Genomic DNA, 26840 nt, shown 5'->3' with positions numbered 1-26840 from the left:
AACTGATTCTTACTGGATCGTGTAATTAATCACAATAGTAGATAAAGAATTTAGATAAACGTGATTAATGTTGTTTGATGTTGCTGAAATCGGTCTTAAGCCCTCGGGAAGTTACACAGCTAGCTTCATGTTTACTCGAGATGCGAGAATCTGATTTTCCGCGTGTTGTACAGACACATTGGTGGGTGTTTGACTTCGACAATGTTCCCATTATGTGCTGCAATCTATCGAATCGGCAGGCTTGATGCGAGAAACGCTGGCGCCTTTTTCTTGTCTCTTCTCTCTCTCTCTTTCTCTCTCTCTCTCTCTCTCTCTCTCTCTCTCTCATCTGTCTATCATGTAAACCATACGAACTTACGCAATCATTTATCTATTTTATTCTAGTTTCCTTTTTCTCTGTCCGAGTAAACAGATCGATTCTCTGTAATACCATTGCGCTGTGAATCCAAGTTATTTCTAGTTATTCTCTCTGTTTATTTCTCTTCTTCCCTTTAATTTAAATTCTGAGTCAAAGTGGAAAAGAGTCATTTCTGCATTTAACAATCGATTAATCGATCAGCTGTAATAGATCGTGAATCTAAATATTGAACATCCTTTTCATTCATTATTTTCTAATGTAGAGATTCAATCGTTATAAAAAGAAAAAAATTAGTAAAAAGTCTTTTCTCTCAAAAACAGAGTACATATGACTTTTATTACAACGCGACTTTTATTACGCGATATACAATATGTATTATCTCCTCTTCCTATTCCCCTCGTCGTAATGAGACAATTAATCTAATTTTTAATGACCGTACTTAATGCAGGCAGTAATGCACGATCATAGAATGTCTGTTTTGCTTTTTACCCCTCGTGTTCAATCGTCGTTACGAGAATTCTTTATCGCATCATGATAGCGCGGAAAAAATCACAGAAATTTAAGGAGGACATACGAAAGTGACATATTCATCACGATAAATGTTTTCCATTCAGCTGATCATTCACAGGTGGCCTAGTCGGTAATTGTCATCGGCCTCATCATCCACTTCCGATTCGCGTCCTTGCAATCCGGTAATTATCATCCGATCAACGTTGCTTCTGAAATGATGTTATCCTTGTGTGGCGTAAGATCTTAATGTCGAGCCAAAAGGAGGCTGAGGATGTAAATTCCATCAACTGAGCAATTAGCACACCGCGTCTGACATTGGGTTTCGCGACGGATTGCTGATGGTATCGCAATTTATCTCGATAGAGGAAGTACTCGCTGAACTGGCTCACGTTCGCGCATCGCGAAGAATTCCTCTTCCCGTCGTCCTTAGATGCAATCATTGCAGGCGAGATGATGACTGATTTCACTAATGCATCGCCGATTATCTCTCGACGGGATAATGCTTCGCGTCGGCCTCCCTCACCTTTGTCTCGTTGCGGGATATCGCGTAATTAATACTTTACGTCACGTTAATAGATCCTTTCCGCAACCGATGCGACAGCAAAGCGATAAACAACTAGAACCCGGCGCACGCAATTCAATCTTTTTCCCATATCATTTCAACGAAATTATACGATTCATGGAAATAAAAAAATGTAAAGCGAAAGCTGAATCACAGACTTACTTATTAATACCAATTTATACAAATGTTGATCTTTAATCTCGGTTTAATTTATTCTTCATCATTTTATAATTCTTAGAACTAAAAAAAGATGAAAAATTAATTGAACTGAGATTAAAATTAACCTACATCGGTAAATGGATATCAGAACTAAAAAAAAAGACGAAAAGTATAAGTTAAATTGAGATTGAAGTTAACTTTTACATTGGTGGAAATGGGCATTAGAGAAGCTTTTCAAATTCCAACGCTAGTTTATGCATATGTGTAAATTAATTGTACGCTCAAATATTTGTAATTCGTGTCACTTCTAAAATAAACGGCTCAATTTAGAAATTTGGCCAGTTTATCGTGGGTCGTTGTCTTAAGAAACTCCTTCACCAAGAGACTCCTACAACGAACGTCTCGACCGACTCATTATTCTCGTTTATGTTCGCAGTCTGTTCTGAGAGGCGAGTGTATTTTTCTTAGATCGTTTCCTCACGCAAAAAGATACAACATGAACGTACCATAACATCTCATTCGTTTAGTTATTCCAAAAAGATACATTTAATATGTTTATATGAAGATATCGCGTTGAAAAGTAGTGTGTTTCAAAATTAAAACAAATCAGATAGAGAAAGAGAATATAGAAGTGAGAGTTTAGACGCTATTTAGATTTTTATTTGATCCATCATATGTTTCAGACAAATTGCAAAGAAGTTTACATTCTACTATTATTTATTTTATCTTACTTGTTATGATGATAATAATAATATAATGAATTGAATTAAATTAAATCCATTTTTATTGTATTTTTATGTATTATTAAATTGCATAGATATTAATTAAACCATAGTGATTAAAATCATTTCAGTTATCTGAAAGTATGTGTGACGGACGATGTTCAAATTTTTACTTGAGGAACTTTAAGACCAAGAATCCTTCAACGACTCTCGAGAAAGCGCGATAATTATTTTTAATATTATTCGCGATTTTTATCCAACGGATAATGATAAGCCTAACAAGCGACAAAATTATTTTTTAATCGATTACTGATACTGCAAAATGTAGCTCCACGGGGAAGATGACACCCAGTAGGCTACCTTCAAAAGTGACTGACACGTATGGGGTCCATACACAGCTTCACGCGTTCTGATATTTCGCAAGTGGAGCGCCTGAATGCTCCATTGAGAAGATCCTATCAGCGACACGAATGTAAGGAGATCGTAAATGCCAGGCTGTTGATGCTTGAAACCCATTATCGCCCTATTACTTGATAATACAATTACAGTAGTAAAGGTGGTCAGTGACTTCTGGCATCAGCGACCGTAACTTGACGATATCATTTTTTCTCCGTCTCTTTTATTTATACGCGAGCTGCACGCGTTCGTTGAAATTATTCCCGATCTCATTCCCCGACTTCGAACTGTTCTATAAATTTCTGTACTTTCGCAAAATCTTATAGAATTTCATGAATCCCCCTCGCTGAGAAAAATTACTATAATAATTGAAAATAAATCAGAAAATTCTGATCGTATAAAAGTTCTAATTCTATCTCAATTAGAATTGTAATGGGTTCAACACGGAATATGCACGGAAGATCTAGGTTTGGATTTCGGCTAAGACAATATCTTTTGCTATAAATTATTTACAGTTCTTATTAAGAAATCTTTTTGATCTTGAAATTATGAGCAGAACTAAAGTAATAACATTACATATTAAACTGAAAAGCAATTTAATCATTTTTTTATATATAAATAAGAATCTTGGAAGAATATTAATAATTTAAGATGCTAATCTAAGCATCTTATTTATCATAAAAAAATCATTAAATTGCTTGTCAGTTTAATATATATGTAATGTTATTACTTTAGTTCTGCTCATGATTGCGTTTCAAGTGATTGAAAAGATTTCGACGCGCTAAGATTCGCTTTCAGTGAAAATAGATGTATTTCTCTTAATTAATATAATAGATTCAACCAGAAAATTCCAATTATTCATTTTCAACCAGAATTCTAATTAATGCAGACAGACTCTTTTTCCAGTTCTAGTCACGCTAGATTGTAGGTATAGAATCGACGTCCCGGTTTTTTGCAGATCTTGATCGATTATCGTAGCTGGACTACTTCACAGTAAGTATAGTCTCCAGCCAAAACAGAGAACAAATGATAATCCGTTTGTACATCAGTTAACTTAAGCGACTGATATTTGATATATTTCTGACGCAGCGATTGAGACACGCGAGCCGTAAACGCTGTTTAACGAGCTTCCGGGGAAGGGCTTCGTGGAATTCGCTTCAAGTGCTCTTCTTGCCATTGACTAAAATTTCTCGAGCGAATCTCAACTTGCCGGTCGCTCGCTCGCGAATCGTGTCCGCACGCTCCACTTCTTCAGCCTTATTTTTCACTATCGAAGAATCGCTTCTGTGACGATCTCGCTGGAATACGGAGGCAATGTGCGAGTTACGCGACCCGTATCGCATAGATAGCGGACGAGCCGATTAGACAAGACGAACGGATCACAGAGACGAGCGGAAGAAATAGAGGATAAACGCGATCGTTTATGTGAAAAAGAACTTGATAAAAATGATCCGAACTATTTGTCCAAACATTTAAAAAGCTAGCAGCGTCAAAATCATAGTTCAATCTCAATTTTCGATAGTACATTTTTTTACCTGCAGCGTTATTTATAATCATTTCTAATTGGAGAAACCATTCGATTAAAAAACCAAAGAAAAAAATGCGTGAACTGCGTAGTCATGTCGCAAAAGGGAATAATAGATAATCGCCGTAAATGGCATCGCTTTATCTGCCTCGAGCACGAATAATATCAAGTGATATTCGATGTTAGCAACTGGTCTTATTTTAATTATCCTTCACCTGCACGCGATTGACCTCTTTTTCCGTCAAGTAAGAAAACCAGAATTGGCTGCAGCAATGTTCGACTACTTGTGATTTCTAACGAAGTATAATCGAACACGGCAGTTTACTTTTTCCTCTTAATTGGATTTAATCGAAGAAAAAATCGATTGATCGATTGCAGGTCGAAAATCCACAATCGCGCAGAAATAAAATTTATTTAATATCTAACGATAAAGTTTCAAATATCTGAAATAACAGTAGCTGCAAGCTACTATTCATTAAAAATCAATCTAAAAATTACAGAAAATTCTTAAAACAATTTCCGCTTTTAATGCACATTTTAATTAATTAATCCTCCATTAATTAAATTCCACTTTGACAAAAATATATTCGTTTGATTTTTTTTCGATAAAGACCAAAATTGGAAAAGTTACAATCATTTTTCATCATTTTGCACTGTGACAAAAAATGATAAAAAAATGATTCAAGATTTTGTTCTTTGCCAAAAAGTGATCGACTGAATGCACTTTCATTTAAATTGATTGAAAAATCGAATACGATTGTACTTCGAAGATGTTGTATTTTGGAATTAACATCGCGCGAACATTCGCTTCGATCATTTCCATTCGTATAAAAATAACCGTAAAACAAGTTGCAACTGTTTGCGCAGATTGGATCGCCCCACCTTGTCCATAGTACGCGGTGATAAAACAGTTTAGATGCGTAGATGCCTTATGTTTAATGTAGAGATCGGCACACGTGCCGTCGAGAAAAACGAGATATACGCGGATGCTGATGGCAAAGTGAGACGAAAGATCAAGAAGGAAACTGTTAACACAGATAGAACGACAGGTAGAAGCGTCGTATGCAAATTACGATCGATACTTCTATAATTGTCATTATTTATGTCATTGTCATTTTTTACTGATCTCTCTCTTTCAAGTCCGAAAGAGGAGCTTTGAACGGATTCCGCGAATTAAGTTCTTAATTCTCGACGAGGACAAATGTCTCTTTCTCGTAAACAAAGATCCGCGTCGTCGATGAAGCAAGACCTTTCGACGTTTATTCATTAGTTGGAAATAAATTTAAATAAATCACACTTCCAATTGCGCATTGACTTCCTCCGACGCGAAACGAATGTAAAACGAGACGAGTTAATACATGAACATGTACGATTTGCAAATTCAAATTTCAAATACTCTGCTCTTCAATTCGGAGACGATTTTATCTGTCGACGCCACTTTACTGCGTGATCCCCCCCCGCCGATCTGCGTCTTTGTACATGACACGAATAATTATTCCATCGAGCAAATGTTCGGTAAAATAAAATTTCTCGAAACAAAAGAAAAAGATGTTACTTATTCTCTCTGACAAATAACTATTAAAATATTCCATTTTTGTTAATAATTTATCAATAAATGAAACAAGAAATGTCAAATTTTTTTACAATAATATAATATGACAATAAGAATCTTTCCAAGTATCAATAATTAAAAAATATGCTGTACTTTTCAAGCATCATATAGCATCACGCGCTTAAAAAGCGCAAAATCTATCTTGCTGCTTCCTAAGAAACTTGTCTTTGTTCAAAACTTATTGAATAAATTGAATTAAATTAATTAATTAATTTTACTTCTTTATTTAATTACTTAATTAAATGAAATCATTAATTCATTTGATTAATTTATTTAATTTTTATTCACGATGTGATTCCACGAGATTTTGCGCAACGCAGTTTGAAAACCCGAATTTCTGACGATTGTGATTTATTAGGAAGAAATAATCAAAGAATATAAATCACATTTTATTTTCTTTTTAAATAAAAAAAAAACAAAAAATTTTTTTTTATCATACGACAGTAACGACGTTGCAGAAAAATCTTGAAAAATCGTCGAATCGCGCACGTATTTGAAAGATAAATAAATTCGTGGATTTTACATTGTAGCGAGAGAAGAAAAGCCGGCATCAAATTGGCTAAGGAATAGTCGGCTGAATTTTAATGGAATCTTGATGAAACGGTCGGGCACAATGGCTCGCCTGAATCTGGCTTATCCTCGTCCCTATCGACACGTTTGTCTCCTTTAGCATTACTCGGATGAGGAAGCACGTCGTGTCTCACCTTGTATCTCATTCTCGTGTCTTCTTGGCCGTCCCGTCCTTCCAGCCTTTATCTTCCCGTCCTTCGGTCCTTTACTCTCTCAACCGACGTGTCTGCAAAAGGAAGAGATGAATTATTATTTTCAAAAATGTCCCCGCGTCTCATCAGATGTGACGGCGGTTGGTGAATCACCTGTTTTGCATTGAATGACAAAACGCGATCGCTTTTTTTCTCTCTTCGTTCGTCGCAATTTCTTTGTGAGGACACTCGCTTGCGCGATTTGTCCTCCACAGAAGACAACGACGCGACGTCGCGAAAATGAGGTACAATGTCGTCGTCTGCCTTCCGAGAGGAACTCTTTCTCTTTCGATAAGATTTATTCAGTTTTCATTTTGTAAATATATTAACATAATCATAACATCATTGTAAATATATTAACATAAATATTATTAAAGCCCAACTTTTCATTATCTGATTAACTTGTTTTTAAATTTAAGACTTAATCTCACTTAACTTGATGATAATGTATGTACAAATATAAGGTACAATTAATCACTAAACTAATGGTAACTTTAAAAAGTTATTCACTACAAAATCATCAGTTTAGTGATTATTATAACTATAGATGGAAAAATATAATTTATACGTTATAATCATAAGTTAACTAGTAAATAAAAAATCAAGCCTAAAGATCTCTTTCACCAGATCTCTTTTCTCAGATTAAGTTAATCATGATTAACTTGCAGTAGTAGATTATTGTTTGATTACTTTTTAATTGATTTTATTAATAAATAAATATTTTACTTTCGTTATAGCTATATATGTAAACATACATTTAATTTATTAAATTTAATTAATAATAAGGTGTTTTTGTAATCCAACATATACTAATGAAAAAAAAATTTCGATTTTTTTGTTGTGTCCCGAGATTTTAAGGATAATTTCGAAATTGATTAATTAAGAGTTGGTCACTTGCACATCACCGGGACACAATTAAGCGTTCGGACATTGGCTCGACGGGAGGATGAGCCGTTAACCTCGTGGTAAATTCCGAGAGTTTGAAAAAAGAAACGGATGAGCGCACGTAGACTTTTACCGGATACGGGGACTTTGATAGCGCGGATGTGCCCGCCGCTTTCATAATGATTTACCTTTCTGGGAAATGGCATGGTACATTAACGGATTAACGAATCGCGTACCGCTCGATGGCTCGATTGTCTCTCAAAACGCTTTCGTTTCCATGAGAGCAGACACGCGCGAGCGATCAGCGATGATACGCGCTTGGAATTTTATTATCGCGTAGATGATTTTTCACGTCAGAGCGGATCGTACTGGAACCGTCTCGGATTTCCAGAGAGAAGTCTAGCATCGAAATGCATTCAGGAATATTGCACGAGAGATTCTCGTATTCCATTCTCCGAGCGTCGGAAAACGAGGGGATCTACCTCGATTAGCGGGTTAAGCCGCGCGGAAAAGATGCTACACGTCTAATCGCGTGGCGATTCACTCCCTTTTGTGCCGCGAAATTGCGTCGTGAAATCGTCGAGATCGTTATTAAATCAGATGCATCCCAGCGGATCGATGAAAGCGCGTTGCACGCAGCTTAGCTCTCGCTCAGGATCGGCGCTGCAGAAACACTGCATGCACACCGAGCACATTGCAGAGCATTAATATTATCAGTATTGTACGGGTACTTTATTCTCAGCATCCAGATACATGTACAAGTACTCTGAAAAAAATGTACCTACGTACCAGTACAGATACTAGAAAAAATACTTAGATACTTTAAATATACCTATTATTAATTGTAGTATAAGATTTCAGAATAAATAAATTTTATGTACAAGTATTTATTTACAATTTCATTGTGTTCGTACATAATATTTACGTATTGTATTTTATATGTACATCCGTACAATATGAAATAATTGTAGCAATATTGCAGCAATGTTACTTTGAAAGATTGTTTTTATAAAACATTGCTGTAACATTATGCAATATTTTAAATAATTAATTTAGTTTTATTAATTGATGACGTATTATTGTTTAGTATCACGTTCCAAAATATTATATATGATATATATGATAAAGCTATGATCAAAAGCATTCATGGACCTAAAAAGCATATTCAAAAAAAAAGAATAGGGAATCTCCAGGAGACTCGTCAACTTACTTTGCATATGCCTTCTTATGCAAGAACACAATCGATAGGAAATAATGCCTTAAATGATCTGGCTGGATCTTAAGTTCTTGTACAATTCTGTATAAATTTATATATACCTATGTAGTCCTTTAAACTGTGCGCCAGTGATTTTTCGGTCTTGAAACGCAAACTTTACTAAACTATCGCAGTAATATCATGAATTAAATTGTCTAGTAATTTAACAATTTGATGCTTTTATCTTATAGAACGATCTTAATAATGCTAAATAAAAATAGTGAATATTACATTCGTAAATACAGCAGAAAAATCTGCTTAGTGCGCAGTGAAAAAAACTGAGAAAATATCTATGTGAATCGATCAATTTCCTTAATTCAGTCACAATTAAAGAAAGATTTAAAGTTTTATCAGTATAGATACATGGATGTATCCAAGATTTCGATCAGAGGAAGAGAGGAAAATTTATCTTCGAAACTTATTAAAATAATAAATATTAATTGGACTCTTAGTAACCGATCTAATCAAAAAAGGAAGTGCAAATAAGAGTCGAGCGTAGTACTTTGTGCGCTAAAAAATTAATTTATAATATAAAAATAAATATAATTATAAATAAAACAATTTTTTACATATTTCGGCCGAGTCTTCCGAGTCTTCATCCGAGTCTTCTTTAAAATATAATTGAAATTAATAAAGGTAGAGAATTAAACGACCTCGCGTATCCATATGTGACAGTAATAAAAATACTTATAAAGCTTCGAGATTTTGAGCGAATTTTCTTACGAATAATGTATGAGCCATAAATTAGGTAATAAATGTTCAATTTTTTATCGTAAAAATAAATCTTACAATTTATAATTGCTTTCCTTCCTTTCTTTCCTTCTTTAGAAAAGAAAGACAAGCGATTTTCCTGCCCCCCCCCCTCCCACCCTCCCTCCTCTCCCGCTTGAATAGATGTACGTTTATGAATAGATATATGAAATAATATTTTTTAATCTCTGAGCTTTATATCCGTTCGTGATATTTTCACAACACGTATTCTATTTTCATAAATCTGTTACATCGATCTCTTATATTTTGTATAATCTACATGTATGATCCTTTTGTCGTACTCCTTGCGGCTCGGTTAATTCCCGAGTCAAATTGCGTTTACATAATTATTGTCTGCGATAAACAATTCACTCGCAAGTCCTTGATGTCTCGCACATCACGATACGTTGTGCCTATCGTTTAGATCCGACCCTGCTCTCGCACTACGTGATGCTTTCGATTTCGCGTCTACTAATCGTATCTGCCGCCTGCACGCATCTCACGCGGAGGAATCGCTGGTGCAACGATTGCGTTGCACTCATCTTTGATCATTTAACGCGGTTGGCGTTTGAAGATACAATATTAAAGTGGATGACTATAGATACAGTTATTTCTTACGCAACAAAATGTCCACAGCTGCGGACATTTGCCACCGTGAATTTACCATTCAGATATAAAAGAGCGTTTACACATCCTGGACTTTCAAGCGATCGAGTGAAACAAAATAACTGATGTAGAGAAGAAATAAAGTTATTACTTTTTTTTTATAATAACATTATGATTAATCAAATTATTGAATTCTTATGTTACTAATTTATTAATATTTAAATAAATTATAAATAATTCAATTAAATGAATAATTCTAAACAAAAAAATAATTTGCCATGTACTAATAAAAATAGTAAACTAACATTTATTATTAATAAATTAAATGCTTTTTTATATTAAAAATCTATTTAGCAATATAAAATAAATCTAATTACTTAGAATGTAAAATTTCTATATGACCGTCTCGGAATAAGAGTTCAATTTTGGCATTCGAGCATTCGCTCGTTAGAAAAACGAGGCTATCTCGAGAATATTTCGGACACACGAATCTTATCGAAGTCCACAGGAAGATATGTTGAAGATATAAACAGACAACCTCGGAGAATTTTTGAAAGAAACGACCTCTTTGTACAGGCGCATGAAGAAAAACGCGCGAGGGGTCGCATCGTTTTAAAATCTATTCATAAACACACACACACACACACACACACACACACACACACACACACGCATACACGAGAGACGTGTTAAAAAGAACAACGTTACGTTCGTTAAGATGCGTTTTCCATCGTAACAGATCCACGTAAATCCGAAATTTAATTTCTTTAAAACGAGATGATACACCGACCGTTCTGGCGCCCTGCCAGAGGGTAATTTAGTACCGGCGAGACGGTTTTGTTGAAGGTATATACTATTAATCTTGGGCCGCGTATTTTTTCAAATATATTTTTCGCAACTTTATAAAGTCTCAAATTAGATTAAGCTTGGTATCTTATGATATATATTAAAAACTTTCCAATAAAAAAATCACGCGAGAAAAAAAAATTCAAAATTTAAAATGCTAAATATGTACATTCTAAATATTTATTTTTAAGAGAAGGAAATTCTAACTGATATATCAAAAAATTCCAAGAATTTAATGAAATAAAGGGTTATTCTTAATTATAAGCGTATTTGTCGGAGCATTGCCTTGAGCGATTACGAGTCGAAGAACGATAATCACAAGACATAACAAGAGCATAACAAACTCTGCGATCTGTGACGTCAGATAACATTTAAAAAAATTACGTTAAATATTCTTTATACGAGCAATATTTTCGATAAACTTTAACTTTCTATAGGTTCGAACAAATATTGTTGAATACAAAAAGGCATTACGCGAACATCTAACAAAGATGCAGAATTACTTGAAAGAAGAAAACAAGCTTATTGACACGCTACTTTTTTTTGATTGATAAGTTTCAATCAATGGTCAATATTTACATGTAAGGATTTTTCATTTTTAAAGAGTTGCAATTCTCTTTTTTTATGTAAATACAGATTCGTGCACATGTACCGTGATGACGTTTTAAAAAACTTGGTAGAGTGTGCGTCATGTATGATAGTGCGGCTAACTGTGTCAGTATCAATAGGTATTATAGCTATATATGTACGTATACGTATACAAGATTAGAGAAGTTTACGTCTTATTAAAAGGACCTTCGATCTCTCGGCGTCTATTATCCGCGTCGCGTGCGTACGAAAATATTTAACATTGGTTTAATATATATCACGTGCATTCCAAATTTGACATCTCGCGTAATGAATGAATTTTACATAATTATATATTTGTAAAGAGAACTATATCATAGAATTTATAATGTTTGTTCTCTACTTTAAAAAAATATTTTTGAATGTTTTTCTTTACCGTATGAAAGATACTTGGATAAATGTAAAATTAAAATTTTCCAATTATAAAATAAATTATAATATTTCTCAAAATAACACATATATATATAACATATTAAAAAAGTAATTTAAAAGTTAATAATGTAATGTGAAAAAATAGAATATGTATAAAAATTTATCGAATTATAGTTACTATATTTAAGAGATCAAATGATACACCGAAAAATCGTTTCGAGACCAATTAATTCTATTAATGTAGATTAACTTTAACTTCGGTTTAACTTACTGTTTATCTCTTTCTAGTGAAAAAATTAGAAAAAGATAAAGAGTAAAGGCTGCAGCACACAATGAATGTTTTCCTTCTAAATTCCTTGCGTTTTAATGAATCACCAGAAATTCTGCGTTTTGTTAGTACAATTCTAGGAATTTATCCTAGCAATTAAACTAACAAAATTTACTTAATTTTAATAAATATTTGTTTTAATAGTACTGACTTAACGTATACTTACTTAGTAAATAAATATTTATTCAATAAAAAAATGATGTTTAAATCAAATGAATGGTCTTCTTTTACCAAATAAATATATGTTTACATTTAATAAATATTTAGTTAATAGTATTCAACAGTATAAATATTTATTAAAATTTAGTAAAAATATTTTTTCAGCGCAAGCATTCTACACGATGAAAAAATGCATTGTGTTTCCCGGCTTAAGTTAAAGCAAAATTAAAGTTAATCTACATTGTTAAAAATAAACATCGATTTTTGATATTTCGCGCGAAGCATCGACAGACGAACGCTCACCTGTTCGCAACTTTCCTCGACGAAACTTCTCACAAGCGCATATTAAAATTTCGTTCTATGTGCCGTCTGCAGATCCTCCAGTTGAAACGAATATACTCGGCGTGCGAAAGAAGCTCGAACGAGCTCGAAAATACGTCTCTTCCTCTCGATTCGCGATTTTGTTTTCCTCCGTGTCGGCCGCAGCCGCTTCACATCATCGCTTCGTGTGATTCGCGCGAGCTTCGCTATTTTTTTCTTTTTCTCTCGCTGACGTTCCTCTTTTTTACTTTTCGGCGGCCGCGTACGTTTCCATGTGCCGGCTGCGGCGGAGGATACGACTCGAGGCGAGAACCGCTAGTAAACTAAACTGAAGTTTCGGCTTGCGGAGGAGTAACTCTAATCTTCGAATCCCCCACTATTTCCGCGCCACGATGTTCCGTCAGGAGCGGATTGAATTGCGCGATGTGCGGTTCAACGAGGCCGTCGTGCGGAACGCTATCTGTGACAGTTTTCAGAAAGAAATTCAGTCAGTGTACCCATTATTGTTAGTAGACCTTCAAAATTGAATTAAACATTTTCGTTGCTGTGTACGTGTGTTAAACGAAATAAATTTCATTGATGCATACACATACGTTCAATTAGTTATAGAGCTTCCTCTATGATTATTTCAAATACTCACCGTGTATATTATTTAATAATTTTACTACGTTAAAGTTAATACATGTTACATTGAAAATAAATTTCTAAATTTTTATCACGATTATTCATCTAATCGATATTAAATTTTTATTTACTATGTTACATATGTTTCGATCAATTTTACTTTATTTCCCGATTCTTATAATACAATATATAATCTTGTCATTTTTTAAATAAATATTAGTGCGTCGTATCCATCGATCCATCGTGTGTGATAACACATAATCTACTAATAATTCGAAATAATTCTCACTTAATAACAACAGCAACAATAACAATAATAACAATTTGATTTATTGCGTGTAAGGATTATGAATAGAGATTACACGTATATAAAATCATGGCAATCATTCATAATAATATCAAAATTTGCATAAAATGATACGATTTTCTAAGCGGGCACTCGATGAAGGGTTGCCGTCGATCCTGATCGGTCGATGTCGTAGATCTTCGCCGTTTCCTCGGCGGCGCGTTTTAAAAGAAGAGACGCGGATTTTACCATCGGCATTTGCCGCAAGGCCTCGGAGGCGGGAGGTGTACATCACGCCGCCGCGTCGTACCCCAGGCACGGCGCCACTCCTCTCTTCCTGTGTGGACGCACTGGACGCACAACGAATCGTAATTGGCCCCGGCTTACTCCCGCGGATTAGATTGCAATTTATCTTGGCCTCTTTGACCCGACCGTGTGCTCCCCTCGGCCTCGCGAGCGCGTGGGTCGCCGCGCCGGTTAGCACGCGTATCCTCGCCGTTCCTCGCCGTTCCTCGCCGTTCCTTCGCGCTTCCGCGCGATGGCACGCCGCATGCCAAAAAGAGGAACTCGCGAAAAATGTTGTAGCTGGAAGAGATTTCAGCCCGTCGCGTCAATGCAATCGCGAGAATTTAATATTCACCCTCGCAAAAAAACGCTGCGCGTGCAACTGAAAAAGACTTCAGCCCATCGAAGCGTAATATATACGCAGTCACGTGAATTAAATATCACATTCGCTGTGATATTATATGTATATCTGTATATTATTATAGATTGCCGATTACTTTAAAGCGCGTAAAGAGGATTGTTAGGTAACGAAATTCAGATTAGTTTGCGAAGCGTATTTCAGAAATTTTATTTATAATCTAGAAATTTAAATTCCAGTGTAAAATTTAATTGTTAAGTATCATGTATTATAGATGTTTACAAGGTGAATGTTCTCATTTAGAGAAATTGTACCAAAAACAGAGATTTAAATGATCTATTCTCTTGTGTAACAATTAGCGAAAAAATGTAATCACTATATGACTCGTATTATATATTAAATATGAAAAATCTATCATTTTAAGACTTTTGTTATAAATAATCATGAATTAAACGCAATGTAAATAAATGTATGTATTTCTACTCAGTATGTGTCCCTAATTTCTACTCATAAAACTGTAATGTTTTATTCGTCGATATTGAGTTTGATTATGTGTTTATTGATCTTTTGCAAATGAATAATGCTTTTTATCAAATTTTTGAACACTTATTTTCGCACAAAACAAAGCATGTAAATAATAAATAACTTATAAGATAATTCTTTTGAAACAGCTTCTTATAAAACAACGACAAAAAGACTTTGTTGAGAATATCTTAAATATTTACATTTTTTACGGATTTTTTTCTTCTTCTTCTTGATATTTGTTTCTTGTCACTTCTATAATTTATTTTAGGCATGTTTAAATCTAAAACGTGAATAAATTTTGAATTTAGATACAATAATTTAAAAATAATTTAAAAATAATATATTATACAATTTAAATAAGTATAAGAAGAATAAATATACATCTGGAGGTCAATAGTATTGAATGTAATGAGTCAAAATAGGAACTCATAGTTGAACGTAATGCTAATCACCTATTATTTCCACAAAAAAAAACCACAATAAGTAGCAGGGAAGCACGAAGAAGTCTGTTGTTTGTTAAAGACACAAAAACTTTTCATAGAACGATGCAGATTTTGCTGCTGGATTTTGTGACTGGATAAAATTACTAATGCTTACACAAATCAATAGCGTCACGACCAAAGTTGCCAATGGTAACGACTGCTTGAATTATGATTATTATGAAATTCATTTTTAAATACATACTGCTACCTGGCGAGCCTATACAACTCACGCGGGAGTATATAAATAATTTATTGTATAATTAATATTTCTGTAAATTATTCTATCAGCTGAATATTTATATTACGAAGAAAAGTTTATGGTGAGTAGAAATCGGAACTTGAGTAGATATAGGGACATTGACCTTACGTACATAATGACAGATAGCAATGAAATTCTTATTTAGTTCCATATATGTTGACATTTTGTAGTTGTCAATCCTTTTTTTTTTAATTTCTATACTTTTTTATTCCGAAAATAGAACATATTTGTATATATTTAAATGTTGTAGAATATATACATATAATTATTTTTTATTCTAATTCTCATATATTGTAATATTTATTTTTTATCCCAATTCCCATATAATATTTAAAATGGAAAATCACTCTAATGACGCTGAAAGTGCTATATTTTGAGAAAAGGAATACAATGAAACAACGGATTATAAATTTTACTCAAGTAGAAACCGTAAGATTTAACAATAGATCTTAATCATCCTCTAAAAGACATAATATTTCAGAATCTTTTATCTCAATTTTTATTTTATCATACAGAGATGATAGGCTTTTATTTTATTTTATTTTTCATATGTTCAATGTTTTTCGACAACTTTTTTTTTAATATTTCTTTATTTTTTCCACATTCCAGTCGACACAAATTAAAAGTAACATCAATTTCGCACTCAGCAATAATATTAATTGTAAAAGATGGTTTTACGTAACAGTTTTTAGTTGATTCGATAGAAATGTGAAATTATAAATATAAATATACATATTTTTCCATTTCATCAACTTGCAATTCCATTCGCGGACTTGCAGGGAGAAGAGACTCTTGAAAAAGTTGCGGTTTGAAAGATCTTATGTCAGTGTCAGGAAATAACCGCTTTTTTTTAATTCCAACATAATCGTACGACAACTAAACAAGTGAAAAAAAAAACGATTACGAAATGTAATCGGGCAAATTTACTTTTCCGTCAACAAAACTCAAAACTCTGCTCGATGTGCTTCGTTGAATCCGCTTACGATCGCACTATTGAGCAACGCTTTGAGAGAGGAAAATAAATCGGATGATGCTTCTTTGCAGTTGTTTTCAAAAGCAAAAATATTGCAACCTGTTACGATGCACATGACCCACATCGCGAGAACAAACTATAAGTGATGAAGGCGAAAGCTTGATGCATGTCGTAGTATATCAATGCAGCACTTTCACGATTTCTGAAAAATGTAAGAACTAGCGCAGCTATGACGCGGAGTATCCTATTAGAATTAATTTGTTCTTATCTGTCGTAGAAAGTTGTGAAACAATTTCTTGTCGGCCTTTTAAGATCAAAAAGATGCGCGTGACTGACATAAAACTATCTAATAGTTTTCGAATTTGAGTTAGTACATTGTTAAAAGATCAAATATACGATAAAACATGATTATCCGTTCTGAAATACAGTCACGCTTACTAAACTTTGTTTTAATTTTATGAATACTTGTTTGTGATGCGCTCAAATTATACAGTTTCAAATTAAACAGGTTTCATTACATTGAGAGAGTTATCGTTCTGTCAGCAAAGCTATTATTAATAATATTCGCTTTAGTAATAACATGATCTATAAAAAGAATAATTATATTAATTAGATGGAAAAATTTTGCTAGGAAATATTTATTGTTTCTTTATTATCTATTTATTTATTTTAGAACACTACAAAGTACTATGTATTTTTGTAGATTTATTGTTTCATCCATTAAGTTAGTTTCTAACAATTTAACATTTATTGCAATTTAGAAAACATAATCTATATCTATATTTATAATTTTTTTCAAGATGTCATTAATTATCAATGGCATCATTAAAATTAATTCTCTAAAATATTAATACATAAGTAAAAATCACTCTGTGCACGCACGCGCGCGCGCGCGCGCGCAGAGAGAGAGAGAGAGAGAGTGTGTGTGTGTGTGTGTTATTTTCGACAGAGAGAATAAAATAAAATAAAATAAAAGTTATTATCTCTTTATGATAAAATAAAAATTAAGTTAAAAATTATTGGAATTTTTTTTAATATTACGAGAATCTACTATAGAATATACATTACGTATATCCTAGAAAACATATATATACATACAGAAGTTAATTCATTATACATATCAGAAATGAATTCGTTTACGTTGCGTTGATAAGAATAATTTTCTCGGTATATTAAATTGTCAATGAATATCAGGAAGATATTCGCAAGCAGTTCGATGACTTTATCGCGATCTGGGATTAATTATTAATCAGAGCGGCGTGAAAAGCATGCATGCAAGAAAAGTAGATACTATTAATAATCTCCAGACAACTCCTCCCACAGGCAGGTATGAATTATTCAAATAACGTCAAAGCTTCCGCAACTTATTTGTTGTCCTTAAAGAACCGTACGGGATTCAGATGGCAGATCAAGCGATTATTTACGGCGCCGTCCCCGATTGAAATATAAGCCTCGAGTTAAATATTAAACGGTGTAATTGACATATACTGCGACTTGTCTGTCTCTGTTGGCTGTAGCGTTTTATGCATCTGTGCGTATAGATGTGTGTGCGAGATTAAATAATTGCTTCAACATATATTATGTGACGGTGGACACGGAGAGGAGACACAAGCCAAAGTAAATTGACTTAACTGCTAACGTCCATTTTGATCATAATCGCAATTGAAGATGACGCAAAAGTCATGACTGGGCCGATCGTCAAACATTCTTATCAAATTTGTTAATCTGTGTTTCGCGCTAATTGTGACCAGCAAAGTTAAAAAACAATTTCGAAAGAAAAAAATCGTATGGCAAAATTAGATAAATACAAATTGTATATGTATATATATATATATATATATATATATATATATATATATATATATATATACATCAAAATTGTGTTCTGTAGAAATTCATCATATCAAATATCAAATATTCACATTTCACACATAAGCTTCTTCCAGAAAGAACAACCTCTTGGAAAAAAAATAATTTAAGACATTAGATGAATCAAATGCATCCAATGAAACAGGAGTTCAGATAAAGGAAAGGATAATTTTTCGTATTTTGTGAGATTGCGTGGGGTGAAGAAGACGAGAAACTTTAACAAAGCATGCGGAGATAATCTACCGCTACTTTATTAAAAATGTAAAACAGTCGGAGCGCTCCAGGTACAAAGATGATACAATGATGTGTGTTTTTTTATTAAAAAAAAAAACACCTCGTGGAAATAAAATGACAACGTCGATAACGAAAACGAGCGAGAGAAAAAGAGAGAGAGAGAGAAAGAGACGATCCTACGTGTCGTGGTATCTGCAGTAGGCGCTGTCTTCGATGAGTTCCTGAGGAATCCATTCCTCCGACGGAAACTGGTGCAACAGAGTCGCCGCGTGATCCTCCACTTCCTTGAGGACACGTAATAAATTTCCGCCTACAAGCTTCTTTATATCGGTCGCGGACCATCTACGGTCTCTGGTCAGCTCGGCCAATAACAAGGGGTAACCGGAAACGTCTGGCAATTCTGTTGGTGGCCTGAATAAATGCAAATATTTCTCTCAATTCTTTTATCGCCCAGGCCCATTGGATTCGAAAATAGGTTATGCAATAGAATAAAATAGTAATTTCTCATAATTGCTTAATGTTTTGAATCTATATCAAGCATAAGTAGCATGCAAAAATTTATTATTCTGTCGTTACACAAACAATCATGAAATAAATGTGAACTTAATAGACACAGATGGCAGATTGAAAATTAAGCAATCGTACATTTATTTTTTATAGCGAAGAAGTACAGAATGTTCTGCCAAATGTATACTCATTCTTTGAATGGAATAAAATTAAATATGTTGATTATTTATTATCTTTTAATTAATTAGCAAATTAAGGAACAAATTAGCAAGATCATTATTAATTATTACAAGTTATTTTTAATTGCAAAGATATTTTAGCAGCTTTAATTATAAGTAAAAAATAAATAAAATAAATGTTGAAATAAACTGTCAATACTAATAATATATTATAGCCAGAATATATAGTATATACATATAGTATAGTAACTCGGAAAACCACTGTATTAATTGAAAAGTACTTAATTTTCGTTGTGCGTTGCGTAATTTCCGCAAACATGCATTAGTACTACTAAAGCATAATAAAGATACGGCAATGCTGGCGCGTTTTTAACTACCTCAATATCCCATCATAGCCTGCACCGAGGCCCACGTGGTTTACGCCAGCTATTCGTCTGATGTGATTGATGTGAGCTGTAAAAAGAGACGGCGTTATGTCTCGTTCCCTATCTCGGAGTTGACGTTTATTACTATTTCGATCCTCGATCTCTTTTTGATGTTTCTCACGCCGCACTACTTACGCACCTATAATGTCGTACATGGAGGCTTTATCGCTGCAGCTCAAATGCGCGCTGTCGAAACTGACCATAACCAGACCACCGTTGAGAGACTGGAGGAAGCAGAGATGAAAGCCGCGCGATTAATCCTTGAGCAAACATTGTGTCACCGCGATAAACACTTAGGTAATAATAAAACATAATTTTTTTGCTCTTCCATGAATTAATTAAAAATAAATGTTTAAATAAGAATAAATTCGATTTACAAAAATATTATCTATTAGGTGTTGGAATTAATTCGTAGCGTTTTTTAATGAAAGAATGTTATTTATTTCACATGAGCATTAAAAAATACATTAATGAAAGTACTTCCCATCACTTGTAAAACGCTACGAATTAATTCCAACACCTAATACATTCTTACCAGGAAAAAGAATAAAAGCTACAATTTACAATAATGTTTCGTATTCGAAATCGGAAACAAGGAGACTAAATTTTAAAATATTCAAAAGAACAATTCATTCAACGCAAAAAATTGTTATTTATGTGATAAGAGAATTGATAAACTCTTCCTCTTTTCCTAAAAGAATTCTGGATACGCCCATAAAATTAAATAATGTCTTTCTACTTCTCTAATTTATTTCTACGAATCATCATTTATACTTTGATCATCGCAACGGTTTCGAAACAGTGTGTTAAATATGCATGTGTAATAGTCATTCGTGTATACAACTTCCATGGGGGAATTTTTTCTTCCTTACCAAATTTCGCAGCACATCGTCTGGGACGTTGCTCGAGGAGTTGCAGAGAGCCTTGGCAGCGCTGTGCGAGAATATAACGGGCGCCTTTGTCACAGCGAGGGCGTCCTTCATCGTCCTCACCGAGACATGAGAGAGATCCACAAGCATACCGAGCCGATTCAGCTCTCGGACGACCGTCTTGCCGAACGGCGAGAGACCGTCGCTGTGAAAATCAGAGGGTGTTTCCGAATTTGGATCGTCTACGGAGCATGAATCCGCCCTAGAAATTAAAATCAATATTCGGATATTCAATATTACGTCCAATTCTAAAAAATTTAATAGAAAAAATACGGACACAATTAAGATTTTTGTCGAGTGCAAATGCGAAATTTCCATGCAGCTACTTCCTTTCAGAACCAAGATGTCACTTATCTATATTTAAGTTAATCACGCTCAGCATAAGATGTAATAAACTTGTAGGGACTTATTAGGCTCTCCTCGAACAATTAATCTAAACACAAAGTACTGCGATGTGAAAGCGAACGTTAGCACAAGATGCCAATTTGCTCCTCCAAGGTTCATTCCTTTCCGCTGTCATTACCGCGTGCAACACTCATGTGCGCGTCTCGCGAGCGTAGAGACGTTAATCTTTCCAACCAGCAGTCAAACTCACCACGGAGTATTGCACTTGTGGGTCAGGGTCATGTAGCGCGCGCCCAGTCGATGGAAGCTCCTCAGCACCGCCATGGAGGTGCCGATGCTATGGCCACCCTCTATGCCCACCAGACTGGCGATTACTCCGTCCCGATGTGCGTGCTCCAGCTCGCTGCTCGTCTTCACCAGCCGGACGCGTTTGGGGTAGCGTGACGTGAGCCGGCGCACGATGTCGATTTGCTCAAGAGTGAGTTGCACGGCATCGAGGAACTGGGCTTCGCATGGTACATAGGCCGACCAGAATTGTGCCCCGACGATCCCCTGCTCCAGACGGATCAGGTCAGTCTGCCATTGCGGACCCCAGCTGCTGTTGCGCGACAGATCCTCGTCAAAGGGGAAGTTATCCAGCTTCGTGCTGCCGCGGTGCTTGCGCAGGTTCCAGGCGAAATCATTGTGTCTGACGGACGATTCATACAAGATGATAAATGCAGATTATAACTTCGATGTACATACATATTTTTTCTTTTTAATTAAGATTCCGAATAATCGCGGCCGATTATTTTTAACAATCTTCTTCTTAGTCCTATTACTCATGGTGACTTTTCTCATATGCCTGTGGTGCGCACGCTGCTTGTATACAGTCATATGGGAGTAAACCTACAGTTTAACGTCGATTCCGAACGACAAAATGATAGAAAAGTTTCTAGGGCAAGTGTACTACTTGATGGTTTGCCATTTACCTTGCGAGAGGAGCTAATTGCTAATAATTGCCCGGTATCTCTATATTACTTTATAGTATAGCAGATCAGTGCGCTGTCTGCTACGCCACGCTTGCGCTCATTTTTAGCGATAAGTATATTTTAATTCGGAATAAAATCTATTTATATATAGAGCTAGAAGTATTTTCTTTTTATAAATAAAATACAACTGTTACCCATCGATCAGTGGAATCTCCGAAAGCATTCTTCGAACCACCTGTAGTCTAGCTTCAAGCAGATGAGAACTTCGAAGTTCCAAAGCTAAAGGTAGACCTACTCCAGCCACTAAGGCACATCCGAGGAAGAAGAATCCAGTCATTACCATCCATCTTCTTACGGCACTGCCTCCTATAACATTGACCGATGTCAAAATCAGCGTGGAATATATTATTATATTCATTCACACACAAATATTAGCATATTAAAACTAGAATATTTTATAGATTCAAAAGCAGTCTATTGCGGAAATCATCGGCGAAACGACATCGGTCACAGCAGAATCTTCTCGGAAGACCAGCCGAGCATAGATTGTATCTATCCGTACGTGAAATCACCATGACTGAAACTTTGATTGAGGAGATCGCCGAGCCGTAAATAGAAATCATATCAAATCACTCGCCACTCGTCGTTCCTCATCGCGCGACGGACTTTTCTTCCCTTCGCTCGCAAATGCTTTTACATAAGCGAGCTCGTTGACGTGCAAAATTGGAGAAAAGAAAGAAACTGTTGAAACTGTCGCGTTCGACCATCGGAAACGACCGGGGATGATGGGATAATCGAGAAAGTACTCGGCGATCGAGCGCGACACAACAAATTAAATCCGTGCTAATTTGATTTTACTAGTCGTCACTTATTCTGATGACTGTAATTATAATTGCTATTATTAGATATAATAATGTATATAATAATGCAATAGGTATAATACATTTATGTAGAAATTACCTAAGTACCTAATTTGAGAGGTCCATATCTGAATCGTTTATTAAAATAATAGTTGTCCATAATAATGCACTAAGATTTAGTTTGTTATAAAATTAATTAATTACTCAGAATGTATCTTTCATACTTAATTCTAACATAAAATTTTCTATATGAGACTGTTATATGATACTTTTTTAGAAGAATCTTTTTACATCGAGAACGTAAAATAATTAGTCTTAATCTTACCCTTTGCAATATAACAATTTTTACTTTACTCTCTCAGTGTGTATTAAGAAATTACAAAAATCTTATATAGAGAACTTTATATTATCGAGTGTAAAATACTTTTTATACTTGATAATATAAAGTTCATTTTCCATACTTATAAGGATTCTTATAATTTCTTACAAATTTAGTTTTTGCAAGACAGAATATAAACTGAAATATCACTCTGAATCTCTCAAGTATTCTAATTTTATTCTGTGTGCAATAATGACTTATATGGACTCACTGCTCTCTCTTGGTGGTTCTTTGGCCTTGTTGAAGGAAGTCGAGACACCCGTGTCCTTGATGTGGTGAAGTGCATCGCCGTTGGGCAATTTTCTCATGAATTCTGGGGACGAGAGCTGTAGGCAGGTCTGCAAAAGCGCGTTGATTTACAAAGCTAGCAATCCGAGCAATCGTCTCCGTAAATTAAATTCTAAGATTGCAACGATTGCATAATCTTCGCGTATTATCCGCATTGCGCGAATCGTCGCGTTACGCCGGTATTAGCGGCTCGTAAGTTATTATAAAAGACGCGTGTATCGTGAAGAAAAACACGTCTGCCTTGAGAGAAGAAATAAAAATAGAAAACTACTTTGCATAAAACATCCCTGCAAGACGATTTTCGCAGTCGATTGTAAAAATAACATCAACGGTGAATCAACATTTCGAGAGGTTTACGCAAATTATCTCGTCGTCCCGCCGATCAAACATATAGCACTTATCGTAAAGTCTGATTCTATTTTTTAAATAGAAACTAATTGTGCGTAATTGAAAACATCTTCGGATCTTTATTTTAAAAGGATGTCGTTTTGCTTATAAAAAAACATTCATAAATGAAAAATCTTGATTAAAAATTATTAATCAGTAAATATCAATTAACAATAATATATCAATGTTATAATTTCCTATTCAATAACTGTTATATACAATATATGTTACATTTATGTTAAATGGAAAGTTAGAATATTGATGTAATGTTACTGTTAATTAATGTTTATTGATTTGATTGATATTTATCAAGATTCAAAAAACATAGAACACATACAATATAAATATAATATATACATAAGAAATATATAAGAATATATATCATAGGAAATGTTAAGAAACACTTCTATATACATTGTTTTCCAACTTCCTCCATTATGTCAAGAAATAAAATAAATAATAGCCCGGAAAGGTGTTATAGACAAGCTCAATTCACCTTTGCTTCAGAAAAAAAGTCAAGCTAAGAACGACACGCGTAGCATCCTCGTGTGTGTGTGTGTGCGCGTGGGCAGCTCGATCATTAATTATATGTAGGAGGTAAATAATATATATTTCAACAGATACTCTCTGGGGTCCCTCAGCAAGTTAATTAGGAGGCAGCTCTCTTCTCGACACAATTAACGAATTAATAAGGGATATTTAACTGGGTTTGTCCTACCTACCTCCGAAAGGATGTCGACTTCCTTTCTTCTGGGAGGCGGTGAGTGATACACCATACCGTCCTTACCGACACCGTAGAGCTCAAACATTTTTCTCTCCGACGTCCTTTCGTCCGTTCTTTACCCTTGCGCCAGGATTTTTGCTGGTACCGCCGCTATCGTAAATACGGAGGGAACGGCGTCCCGACGCGGCGTCGAGCCTCGGCGCACGCGTCAACCCCATATCGATCCGGTCTTGCGCGAGTCTGAAAAATTATTAACAATCGTTAAGATGTTGCATTGAGAATGTTGCTTGTCCACTCTTTACGCCACGCAACTTGGAAATTACATTTAATTAAATTAAAGAAAATATTTCTACTTCTCTTAATTATTGCAGTCTCAATGGCTTAATTAATATTCTCCATTTAATATTCTCCAATTGCAAAAATTTATTTTTTTTTCATAAGCAAAAAGAAAAAATTCGGTTATAAAAAAATTAACGCATGCAAGAATAAATATTATAACAATATTTATTTATCCGTATAAACCAAGATTTCTTATAAATCAAAGAACTGTAAAGGATACGAGCAGAATAGGCAGTGGCGTGTTTATCGATTACTTTCCAACTTTCTTGTTTTTGGAATTGATCAATGCTTTAATGTTACATTTTTCCATTTGTTATCTCGGAAAATTACTAGCTAAAAAAAGTGACTCACTGTGTCTGACTAGCCAACATTATCAGGAGTCGATTTTTTAATTATTTTTATAGTAATGTTTGCTCTGTGAGTATGATGAGCGTCCTTATATTTCCTGGATAATTAATTATAACCTTAAAGTTGTTTGATAAATTAGTTCTTCATATTCTATTTTACGATATTTCTTAATTTCTTTTCTTTTCTTCTTTTCCTTTTTCTTTCTCTTTTTAGTTTTAATTCCGACATTTAAATTCTCGATATAGAGGAGCTCAATATGACAGGATAACTTTTATTCACAGTTTTTATATATGTTAGTTTATGTTGTCTTTGAGAAAAGCTCAAAAAGTAAACCGAAACATGTAAGTGAATAAAGAAGTTTCACATTTCATAGATATATTATTTGCCCGACGTCTTCTGCGCTTGACTCCTACTGCCCGTATCCTTTCCAATATTTATTTAAAATACAATATTGAATTGATTATATGAATAACCGCGGCTCTAGTTTAATATTATAAAGGGAGAAGGGGGATAGCATCAGCTAAAGTTATTACGTACACTTATTTGATATACATGAAAGAAAAAATTCTATCAGAGATGACAATGAATTATATATAGTTCTTTAATTATATATAGTTCTTAATTATATATAGCAAAAACTTTGCTTTGAATATTTCTGCCAATTGAGTCAATAATAATTTGATCAAAGTCTTTCCAAGCAGAATAATATGTTCTGTTTGTTTAATAATCATTTTAGAATTATTTAATATCGTTATGATTTTTTGTTCTGCTTGAGTCTTTTTGTTAGTTTAATATATATACGTATAATAAAAGAAGAAATTACAACTTAATTAGCTATATACAGTATAGTATCGACATTTTAAAAAATGATAAAACAATGAAAATAATGATAAAAAAATCAATTGAGATAAATAGAATATCTCAACAAAAAATAATTGATCGAATCGATGCTGATTCAACGTCGATTAATCAATCGTTTCTGGGAATCCATTGTATAATATTTTCAGGTGAGATGATATATGATGACTATATGAAATTATAATATAATATAAATATTCTAATAAATATTTGCTAACTTTTGTAATTTTCACCTCATTTCAAGAGTGTGTTCCGTTTCACGTATAAATGTATCATTTTATCATTTTTTAATATTTAATGAACAAGAAGATAAAATGATATATATTATATGTGAGAAACGAAACATACTCCAACAAGATACGCAATCAACCACCTACATATAAGATTGTAATGGACCGTGATGAGAGGGAGACTTTTAGTTTATTATTGGAGGTAACTTTAGCCTACAACTGATATCTCTGAAATCGTAGAATATATTATTTGTATAAATTTCAATCAAAAATTATATACCTCGAAATCGATTTGTTCTTTGACATCCTAACTAAAATGTCCATCTTTCCGCGTTGCAACCCTCCAACATCGACGAATATCGGCCGCGAATTATGGCGCCTGTGAGGCGGCATAAACTGTGAAGCGAGGCAGCAGGTGGATG

The 26840-nt window shown here is 34.2% G+C and overlaps 2 protein-coding genes across 5 annotated transcripts in view; both read right to left on the bottom strand.

The window, feature by feature from the left end:
- The window catches only part of LOC105144026 (neprilysin-11), a 17229-nt gene extending 10589 nt beyond the window's left edge, over nt 1–6640 (bottom strand). For both annotated transcript variants that reach the window (XM_011052665.2, XM_011052669.2), the window contains exon 1: nt 6549–6640. In XM_011052665.2, the coding sequence (XP_011050967.1) occupies nt 6549–6560 (12 nt within the window). In that variant the 5' untranslated portion in view covers nt 6561–6640. The remainder of the gene's footprint in view (nt 1–6548) is intronic.
- Nucleotides 6549–26840, bottom strand: LOC105144020 (dipeptidase 1). 3 transcript variants are annotated; one of them, XM_087414691.1, is made up of 10 exons: nt 26699–26840; nt 24642–24883; nt 23456–23582; nt 22200–22371; nt 21285–21722; nt 20633–20891; nt 19900–19984; nt 19713–19788; nt 18830–19060; nt 6549–6640 (listed from the first exon to the last, which is right to left on the bottom strand). In XM_087414691.1, exons 2-10 carry the CDS (start codon nt 24726–24728, stop codon nt 6628–6630), a joined length of 1488 nt encoding a protein of 495 aa, XP_087270817.1. In that variant the 5' UTR covers nt 24729–24883; nt 26699–26840; the 3' UTR covers nt 6549–6627. The 3 variants fall into 3 exon arrangements, with proteins under 3 accessions (XP_087270817.1, XP_011050955.1, XP_087270818.1); XM_011052653.2 differs by lacking the exon at nt 6549–6640 and adding an exon at nt 12740–13214; XM_087414692.1 differs by lacking the exon at nt 6549–6640 and having other exon boundaries at nt 18631–19060.

The sequence above is a fragment of the Acromyrmex echinatior genome, chromosome 16, assembly GCF_024713525.1.
Source record: "Acromyrmex echinatior isolate Ae372 chromosome 16, ASM2471352v2, whole genome shotgun sequence".
NCBI lineage: Eukaryota > Metazoa > Arthropoda > Insecta > Hymenoptera > Formicidae > Acromyrmex > Acromyrmex echinatior.
The sequence above is the reverse complement of the archived record's forward strand: the minus strand, read 5'-3'. Positions and strand labels throughout refer to the sequence as shown.